This window comes from Salvelinus namaycush, chromosome 4 (genome assembly GCF_016432855.1).
Source record: "Salvelinus namaycush isolate Seneca chromosome 4, SaNama_1.0, whole genome shotgun sequence".
Lineage (NCBI taxonomy): Eukaryota > Metazoa > Chordata > Actinopteri > Salmoniformes > Salmonidae > Salvelinus > Salvelinus namaycush.
The window spans coordinates 35,004,444-35,014,637 of NC_052310.1; the positions used below are offsets into that span (position 1 = coordinate 35,004,444).

The 10,194-nt window shown below is 40.5% G+C and overlaps 1 protein-coding gene across 1 annotated transcript; it reads left to right on the top strand.

Moving 5' to 3' along the window:
- The first annotated feature begins 605 nt into the window (after window positions 1–605).
- On the top strand, window positions 606–9,610 carry LOC120045587 (poly(rC)-binding protein 3-like). Its single transcript, XM_038990488.1, has 12 exons — window positions 606–668; window positions 1,725–1,841; window positions 1,985–2,041; window positions 2,178–2,294; window positions 2,504–2,635; window positions 3,224–3,352; window positions 3,747–3,842; window positions 5,828–5,869; window positions 6,353–6,428; window positions 7,096–7,148; window positions 7,507–7,676; window positions 9,228–9,610. The coding sequence occupies exons 2-12, from the start codon at window positions 1,764–1,766 to the stop codon at window positions 9,262–9,264; spliced, it is 987 nt and encodes a 328-aa protein (XP_038846416.1). The 5' UTR covers window positions 606–668; window positions 1,725–1,763; the 3' UTR covers window positions 9,265–9,610.
- Window positions 9,611–10,194: the final 584 nt, after the last annotated feature.

Sequence of the window (10,194 nt, forward strand, 5' to 3'; positions counted from 1 at the left end):
TTGTTATTTGCAACGATAGTATATTATTTTTGATATGGCCCTTGTCTGGTATTTGCAACAAGGGAATGTGTGTCGATTTTTGCATTGCTTGCTGGGAATTGACCCAGGCTTGACCTAGCTCTCCAATTTTCCTTGTTCACAAGCAGGAAGTTGAGGACCCTTAAGAAAACCCACATTTTATTGGATAATTATTATGAATATTGAAGCAATTATAATGAAACAAATATATGCTGTGGGAATGTGAGGATATTCCACTGGGCAAAAATGGGTTGAATCAACGTGGTTTCCACGTAATTTCAACTCCAAAAATGAATGTGATGTCGTTAAATCAATGTGGAAAACTGATTGATTTGCAAAAAGTCATCAACGTAAGGGAATTTCATAATTTTCCACCCAACTTTTAACCTAATTCCAATGACAATTAAATTTTTTGGTTGATTTCACGTTGTATTCACATTAGTTGACAACTCAACCAAATGTAAATCCAAACTAGATGTTAAACTGACCTCTGTGCCCGGTGGGATGTTATTGTCAAACTCAAACATTATTTTACTCATGATCATCCTTGTGTGTAATCCTTGTTGCTTCCATGCCTTTTTTAGGTTTGGCATGGCGGCAAAGCGTTGTCTTCATCCATTGGTGTATGCATAGAGATCCTATTAAACTATGTAAGTATCTGAGTGGGGTCAAAGGTCATGCATGAGTCATGCCACACTTTGTAAGATACATAAGTGACAAATGCAGTTATGTTTAGAGCTTTGTTGTAGCCTTGGGAAATATTTGATGTCATTTTGGTTTGTGGAAAAAATGATTCTGTTCAGTTAAGAACAAATTCTTATTTACATTGACTGCCTACACCGGCTAAACCAGGACGATGCTGGGTCAATTGTGCGCCGCCCTATGGGAATCCCAATCACGGCCCGTTGTAATACAGCCTGGATTCGAACCAGGGTGTCTGTCGTGACGCCTCTAGTACTGAGATGCAGCGCCTTAGACCGCTGCATTCACCCTCACCAAGTAGCATGTATGTCCATGTTGAGTGTCCTACTTCTGTCTGTGTTATATTCAGAGACATTCCTCTGTGGTTTTGGGTATAGGATGAATGTTACATGCGAACAGTGGGACATTGTTCTCCCACAGTGTGATATTGGCAGGGTCATATTAGAGACGGTCACACAGACATCACTTGATCTCCTGCCCTGTAGGACTCAAGCAGTTCCTTTTTGTACAATCAAAGAAGAGTCACACATGTTCTGTGTAGCTGGAACTAATGAGGGAGTCCCATGTGAGCATCACACCAGGGGCAAAGCTAATTTTACTCAGTAGCAACTATCAACTGCTAAAACAGGATAATGATCAGCCTTGCATCATCGGGCTAATGATAAAGAAATATGTTACCATGCGTGCTTACCGGTATGTGGGCACATTTCACTCTGGAGGCTTGGATTTCACTTTTGAGTTGATATGTGGTGAAAAACTTGACGTGAAAATCAAAGAAACGGCATTATAGGGAAAACTCTTTCATTGTAAAATGACAAATTAATTGTCTGATTAATTCTGGGAAAGCCTTCCAGTAGAGTTTTATTGACTGCCTGTTATATTGGATACATTTCAAGGGATACATTGCAGGGCTTTTGTATTCTTATCTCATGTTATGACCGACTGAACAAAATCTATTGACTATGCCAGTTTCATGTGAATTGGGTCCCTGTTTGTGTCTACAGAGTGTTGCAGGAGTGTCTAGACCGTTGATACGTGTGAATATGTCTGACAAGGAAGACGGGGCCTCAGGGGGGGGGCTGAATGTTACCCTCACGTTTCGGCTTCTCATGCACGGGAAGGTAAACGCACGTCTCATCATCACAACATATCCCTCTTCTTTTACATGATTCTGATTGTCAGATCACATTCTTTTTATGATTGTTATTGATTTAATTAAGGCTTAGAAAAGTGTATGCTACGTTTTTGGGTGTCTCATTAACAGGAAGTGGGCAGCATAATTGGAAAGAAAGGGGAAACCGTCAAAAAGATGAGAGAGGAGGTAAGTCTTATCCTTACAACTGTTATAAAAAAAAAACATGCTTTTTTTTTTCAATAGAAAGGAAATAAAATGGCAATAGAATTGGAATAAAGTGTATTTTTACATGACTCACCTAAAACTCTATGAGTGTTTCCAGAGTGGCGCTCGCATCAACATTTCAGAGGGATCTTCTCCAGAGAGGATCGTTACCATCACAGGACCAACAGAGGGCATCTTCAGAGCTTTCTCTATGATCGCTGAGAAGTTTGAGGAGGTAACAAAATACTCTGGTACCATGTACTCTGGTGTGTTAACATCTTGTAAGTACTAAAGTAACTCATTTCCTCACCTTGGGCAACATTTTACTCAAAACCTCCATTGACTTCAATGAATGATACAGCACAAAAGCTCCTGATATAATGTCTGAGATTAGACCCCTATTCTTTGATAACCTTCAAACTGTTGTCTAAACCTCTATTTCAGGACATTACAGCTGCAATGACAAACAGCACTGTAACAAGCCATCCTCCAGTGACACTCCGCCTTGTGTTCCCAGGCAGTCAATGTGGCTCCTTGATAGGCAAAGGAGGCTCCAAGATCAAGGAGATCCGAGAGGTAAAAGAAGCCAGGCCTCAAGCATCTCTCGTTTGCATTTGTCCAGCGGGAGCTCATTTGATTTAGACTGCTCCCAGATCTGTTTGAGCTGTATAGCCAACTCATGACTTTAGGAGTTGTTTATACAGCACATATCTGGGGATCCCATCCTAACCTTTCAATCACCCAATGAAACAGCCTCAGGTAAATGAATTACAATGACGCAACAGCACCACACAACACTATTCAGGGAGACTGATAAGTGTGGAGTACCAAACAATGTCTATTCATCAAAGGAACGGGGTGCTGAATCTTCATTGTCAACACAGTCAATGAACAATGAGAAGGAATGCACTCTCCGAATAATTGGATGTCAAATATTTATGTTGACATAATCTCGGAACACAGAACCAAATCTTGTGTGCGCTGTACAGCGGTCTGTCTAATTTGTACGACAGGTGTGTGCGTGTCAAATATAAATATCAGACACTGTACAATTATACAATATATTTGTAATATATTAATAATATATGATCTAATGGCCTATGGAATCTTTTGACAAGTAACTCCCTATCTCTGTAATTGACTCCTATTGAATGTTATGTTCAGACCACAGGTGCTCAGGTACAGGTGGCAGGGGACATGCTGCCGGAATCCACTGAGAGAGCTGTCACTATCTCAGGCACCCCTCAGGCCATCACGCAGTGTGTCAGACACATCTGCTCTGTCATGCTGGAGGTAATCATGCCAATACAATTAACATACAGTATTATTATAGCATCCAATTAGCTGTTTGGTCAGACCTGAAATGGCTATAGGCTCCATAATTATGGTATTTAACTCAGGTTCACACCATAATAATGGAGGCTACAGACATATCAGACCAATTGATATCAAAAGTAATCTAAGAAACAATGCAATCTCACTACTTGCCCCATAGGGTGGCGCACAGTTGGCTCAGCGTCGTCCGGGTTAGGGGAGGGTTTGGCCCGGGTAGGCCGTCATTGTAAATAAGAATTTGTTCTTAACTAACTAGTTAAATAAAGGTTAAATAAAAAAATCAAACGTGTTGTTGATAGTGATGTGTTTGTCCAATCAGCCATTGCTGTTTGTTGTTTGTTTGTGTCTTCAGTCACCGCCCAAAGGAGCAACAATCCCATATCGCCCCAAGACCATGCCTGGAGCCGGCCATCCAGTATTTCAACAACAACAACAACATGCCTCACAAGTGAGTACCATTTTTGCATATACAAAAGTGACACTTTAATACAATTACAGTAAGGTATAAAAAAAAATCACACACACACATCAGCCCTTTGGCATTGATGATTGGTGAGTGATGGCAAGTGTCCTTCTCTGTCCTTGCACCCCAATGGTGGAACCAGCTTCCCCCTAAAGCTAGGACCTGCCCATCTTCCAAAAACATCTGAAACCCTACCTCTTCAAAGAGTATCTTAAATAATCCCACAGCACCCCCCATCGCACCCCTCCTCACCACCTCCCCCCAAATAACTAAATACAGAATAAAATAAAAATAATTTTGCCTTTCGTGAACTAACACTCGCACTTTACTTTGCTGATAGCTACTTTGTTGAGGAAAAATGTACTTACTATGACTGATATATGTGGTTGTCCCACCTAGCTATCTTAAAGATGATTGCACTAACTTGTAAGTTGCTCTGACTAAGAGGGTCTGCTAATTGACGAAAATGTAAAATGTAAATGTATGTGATCAAATATCTTTCTAAGGGTGATGACGTTATTTTCAGGACATTGTCGATCACCTTGCTAAAAAATCCACCTCTCTTCAAAGCATTCTGCATAGTTTTGAGGATAGGTCATTAGAAATGTTAATGTATGTGTCCATGAATTCCTTGAAAATGAACCTGTTATATGACGATAAATGAATTCACATTTGGTCATCTAACTCTGTGGAAGGCTGGATGTTGTTATTGTACATTCATTATTGTACATTCATTAACATACCTGCTTGTAATTAAATATGTTAATAAATAAAATATGTTGGTAAAAATGCAAACTTGGCAACAATCATTCCACTCATTCTAGGAAATACAATTTTTTTAGCATTTTTTTTTTACCCCCTTTTTCATGGTATCCAATTGGTAGTTACAGTCTTGTCTCATCACTGCAACTCCCGTACAGACGAAGGCCGAGAGCCGTGCATCCTCCGAAACACAACCCAAGCACTGCTTCTTGGCACAATGCCCAATTAACCCGGAAGCCAGCCACACCAATGTGTCAGAGGAAACACCGTACACCTGGCGACCATGTCAGCATGCACTGCGCCAGGCCCCCCACAGGAGTCGCTAGTGCTCAATGGGACAAGGACATCCCAGTCGGCCAAACCCTCCCCTAACGACGCTGGGCCAATTGTGCGCCGCCCCCTGGGTCTCAAGGTCGCGGCCGGCTGCGACAGAGCCTGGACTCGAACCCAGAACCTCTAGTGGAACAGCTAGCACTGCGACGCAGTGCCTTAGACCACTGCGCCACTTGGGAGGCCCTCATTCTTGGAATTTCATGGAAATTCATTGCATTTCCTGTTTTTCCAATTAAAATGCAGATTATGCATTTTCCTGACCTTTTTCAATTCAGAGTAATCAAGTTATGAAATGTAATTCTGAAGTGAAACACAATGCACAAGCCAAACATTAACCAGAGCATCTTTCACCACTAGAGGGAAGAATCTGCATATAAAGACATCTCACCACTATTTGTAGATTGTGAGTGGCCAGATGAGGAGAAATTGCTGCTACAGCCAGTTGACTGAAACATCTATTGCCTCTGGTCAGATCTGTCATAGAAGTAAACAGCTGTTATAACGGCAACGTACTGATGTGCATCAATGCCAGACAAATATGACGCTTAAACCTCTAACTTTGTCATGTAACATTGTGCATTATGTGCTCCCATCTTACATGTAGCAAAATCCATTGTGACTTTTCACAGTTGAAAAAAAACGAATGAATTACCTTTAGATTAAATTACGTGGATCGAACCATGGCGGTAGTAGATAAAAGCATGGGACATTTTTTAAAGGTTTTACAGATTTTGGGGATGTGAATAAAGCAGCATAGAAGCTACATTCAATTCTCACGTGTTGCAACTATTTTGAAAATAATCAAAAAAGGACAAGAGTAAACATTTTCAAACAGTTATAGTAACCCAATCAATATTGTATCCCATTTTTTTCAGGCCTTCACAATTCAAGGACAGTATGCTTTCCCACATCAAGATGTAAGTGTATTTGTCTGATCCAGTAACACCCACCACAATGACCCACTCTTGCCCACCACCACCACCACCACCACCACCGCCGCCACCACCACCGCCGCCTTCCAAGCCAACACTATGTCCTCAGTGCACCCACTAGCAAGGATGAAACACTTTCCTGTACTGTAGTCTTTACTAACACTAACATAGCAGCGTGCTTTGTTTCAAAAGAGTGTCAGCAAAGACGGGGACCACAAAGCAAAACTAATGATGACTTAGCCCTTCTTGCTCATAGAAATACCACATGTAATAATGACAAATCAAATCACTTCCATGACAAGCCAGCATGATTCTGATGACAAACGTCAAATTCTTCACCAAATGAACACACACTTTTGAACTCTGTGTTTGAACTTCAGATTGGTTCTGTATTGTAGCTATAGCTGTCATCTCCTCTGAAATAATCCAGTTTGATTGGTTAGTTCTAACTTCCTTCCTACCCTGCAGTTGACCAAGCTTCACCAGTTGGCTATGCAGCATATCCCCCTCCCTTCCCTTGGGCAGAGCAACCCTACCTTCCCTGGTACGTACCCAAGGCTCCCTGGGGAAGTCCATCTTATCCCTCTCTCTTTGTCCTCTTTCTTCCATTTTCTGTCCTCCTGTGCTCATCACACCAATCAAAAACCCTCTTCTGCTTCTGGAAGGAGCACATCTTCTTTCCATTATTTCACACGGTTATGTTCTACTGTACGTCTGAAAAGATAGAGCCATTTCTATATGAAGTGGTAGTCTACATCTTACAGACCCCTCTCCTTGACCTTGGCAATGATTCTCCTCTATTTCTTACATCCTCCATACCAATCCTGACCTATACCACCCCATGTATTCTACCCCACAACAAACAAGCAGCAAATTGAAATAACACAACATTCAAACAGGGAGAATTATTGAATTATCACAATTGCCTGACAGGGTATTGCAACAGAAAAAGTATGCATTTCAAATGAAAAATTCCCAGATTGTAACGCTAAGGTCTATTAATAATGTATTAAGGAACTTTGCTCTTTTGTGGTATCGTGTTATAGTTTCATGTTAGATGTGCATGCAATGTGACCTGAATTGTTTACAGTTGCCAAATAGTTAATGAATGTGATGTCTCAGACATCATACATAGCATACAATGCCATTATATTCAGTGCATATGGAAAAGATGTAGCACTGTCGTTACCATGCTATGTCCTACTCTGCAGGAATGGATGCCTCTGTCCCCAAAAGTTCTCAGGAGCTGGCAATACCCAATGAAGTAAGTTTTGCTCAGTCTCATCAGCATCATACAATGTACATCATATAGATCACATTCTTTTAGGCACCAGTTTCGCTGCTCTAAAATCAGAATGACAGCTGAAATGGTTGTTTCCCCGAAATGTAAGCCAACTGAAAGCTATCTCTCTACATTATGTTCTATTCTTATCTTTAGGTAGACATGTTTCCAAACTGAGAGAAATAAAATTGTCAGATGTCCAAATTGGCAAGGAAAATGTCAGATGTTCCAATTGGGGAGATAACATTATGGAGGATGCAGATGTTTTAATTGGACTGATAATGCATGAGCAACATGCATGACACATCTTTTCATTTTCACTTCCCAATCTTTCCCTCAGCTTATTGGCTCCATAATTGGCAGACACGGCAGCAAGGTCAATGAGATTCGCCAGGTGTCAGGAGCTCACATTAAGATAGCCAGTGCCACGGACGGATCGCCCATGCGCCAAGTCACGATCATAGGCTCTCCGACCAGCATCAATGTGGCACACTACCTCATCAATGCCAGGTAAAACTGCTTCACTACCTCTAACAGGTCAGTTGGGAGTTGTGACCAATAACGCACTACATGACAGACAACTGACAAGATACAGGTGACAATGGAGGAGAAAAACAGACAAGATAGTCAAACAACAGACAAGATAGTCAAACAACAGACAAGATAGTCAAACAACAGACAAGATAGTCAAACAACAGACAAGATAGTCTAACAGACACGATAATCAAACAACAGACAATATAGTCTAACAACTGACGAGATAGTCAAACAACAGATAAGATTGTCTAACAGACAAGATAATAAAATAACAGACAAGATAGTCTAACATCAGACAAGATAGTCAAACAAACAATGTTGACATGATGGAAGGATGACATTGTTTTGTTTTATGGAAAAGCATTACATCTAATCTTAGTGCCTTGGGGTCTACATACAATCAACTCATCCATACTCACAAAAGCATGAAAACCCTTTTGTCTTATTAATTCTGATTTTATCACGTAACATTCTTCATTTACTTATTTTTTCCCTATTTCTCACTCTCCTCTAATGCTTTGCCCATTCTCTTTCCTCTTTTCTTTGGATATGCCTCTCTTTAACACCTTTGCTGAATCCTACCATTTTCTCCCCACCCGATCCTCTCCAAAAAATGACTACCTTCCCTGTATCTGTTTACAGCTTAGAGATGGCTAAATACACCATGCATGCTGCTTCCTCTGCATCACCTGTTGACCTCAACAATATGAGCTTCTCTCAGTCTGTTCCCACTGTCTCCACACCAACCTCTATGGCTGTCATGGCTGCCACTACCCAAGTCCCTGGCACCATTAACATGCACTCCCCCTCCACCTTACAGTCTATCCCCACCCAGCACTATGCTGTCCCCGTTTCCAGTCTATTTGGCATGAAAACGCTCCCTATGCTGGCTATGCACCCAGCAGCTGCCTCGGGCCTTCCACAAGGTCTATCCCCTTACAGCACTAAAGTCCCTACTGCTGGCATGAAAAAATCTGACCGCCAGAAATTTGCCCCATATTGACATAATAGGATAAGAATTGATTCCCCCATCCAAAAATGCGTTTGGGGTCAGTACTGCATCACACTTGTTCCCTGTTGCAAAGCTTGATTAAGTTATATTGACTGTATGGTTAAGGATATCTCTACTGATAATGAAACCTGACATTCAGCTACTTCGGTGTATCAGTATAATTGTTTGCAATTTGTAAGTGAAGCTAAATACCTCCTAGTGTATCTGAACACACATAAGAATACACAGCCATTTATCAGGCTTACAGTATGTGATGCGCAGAAACAGCTGATACTTCCAATATAACACTTTTCTCAGATAGAATGTACTGTACTTTGTTTGGTATCAATGTAAGTAGTTGACCAGTGATGTTCTTAGGAAAAGTCCAGTTTCAAACAGGAATTGACGCTGTAGCAGCTGTTTACCATTGGTAGGGTTACTTGTTTTATAAAGTAGTTATTACTGTGATGTTTACTGTAACAAGGGTTGTTCCACTCTATTCTGCTGTCATATTTCCTCATCTCCTCCAATAGGCTCTCGTCAGTGGTAACAGGCTTGGGTGTTCTGTAAGTGTTGTTGTTGCACACGCAGTGCTGAAAGGATTACCATGCAGCCATATTGGATTCTTGTGGCTTTGACAATACACAATAATCCTGTAGAGTGGGACTGTCCTAACTAACTCCTGTAGTGCTGTTTTTGCGACTTGGTTTTCTCAGAACTGAAGTCCAAAGGAACAGAACTCTACAGTCCAATTGATATTCTACTCTGCTCTCAGTATCTGTGATTGTCGCAGCACAATATTGTAACAACGTTATGTCTATGCTTGTGTTTTTAATTAGGGTCTACCCTTAGGTTTGTTGATGAGCTCTTCCAATTTGTTATATTTATCACAACGTACATCATGTATTTTAAATAAATTGAGCCTTTTGTGAATACAAATGGGTATTTTTAAAATTTTTATTGTGCAGCAAAATTTAACAATTCACACACTTGAGGCTAGGTTACCCTCAATTTGAATAATTCTTGTTTTGATACAGTGGGTATCATAAGTATTCACCCCCTTTGGATTTTTTTCACATTTTGTTGTGTTACAAAGTGGGATTGAAATGGATTTTATTGTGACTTTTTTGTAATTGATCTAAACAACAAAATACTCCATAATGTCAAGGTGAAAAGACAATTATACAAATGTTTACAAGTTAATAAAAATGTAATAACTAAAATGTATTAGTTGCACAAGTATTCACCCTTTTGTTTAGGCAAGCCTAAATTAGTTTAGTAGTGAAAATGTGGCTTAACAAATCACATAGTAAGTTACATATGGACTCACTCTGTGTGAAATAATAGCGGTTGACTTGAATGACTAACCCTTCCTCTGTCCCCGATACATACAACATCTGCAAGGTCCCTCAGTCAAGTATTGAATTTCAAGCACAGATTCAACTACAAAGACCAGAGAGCTTTTCGAAAGCCTCTTAAAGAAGGGAAGTGATTGGTAGA

What these genes read in the sequence shown, in the direction of transcription:
- LOC120045587 (XM_038990488.1), top strand. Translation starts at nt 1,764, where the DNA reads ATGTCTGACAAGGAAGACGGGGCCTCAGGGGGGGGGCTGAATGTTACC. An exon ending in AGATCAAGGAGATCCGAGAG is followed by an intron (nt 2,636 to 3,223) that starts GTAAAAGAAGCC and finishes TGTTATGTTCAG; the next exon opens with ACCACAGGTGCTCAGGTACA. An exon ending in AGCTGGCAATACCCAATGAA is followed by an intron (nt 7,149 to 7,506) that starts GTAAGTTTTGCT and finishes TCTTTCCCTCAG; the next exon opens with CTTATTGGCTCCATAATTGG.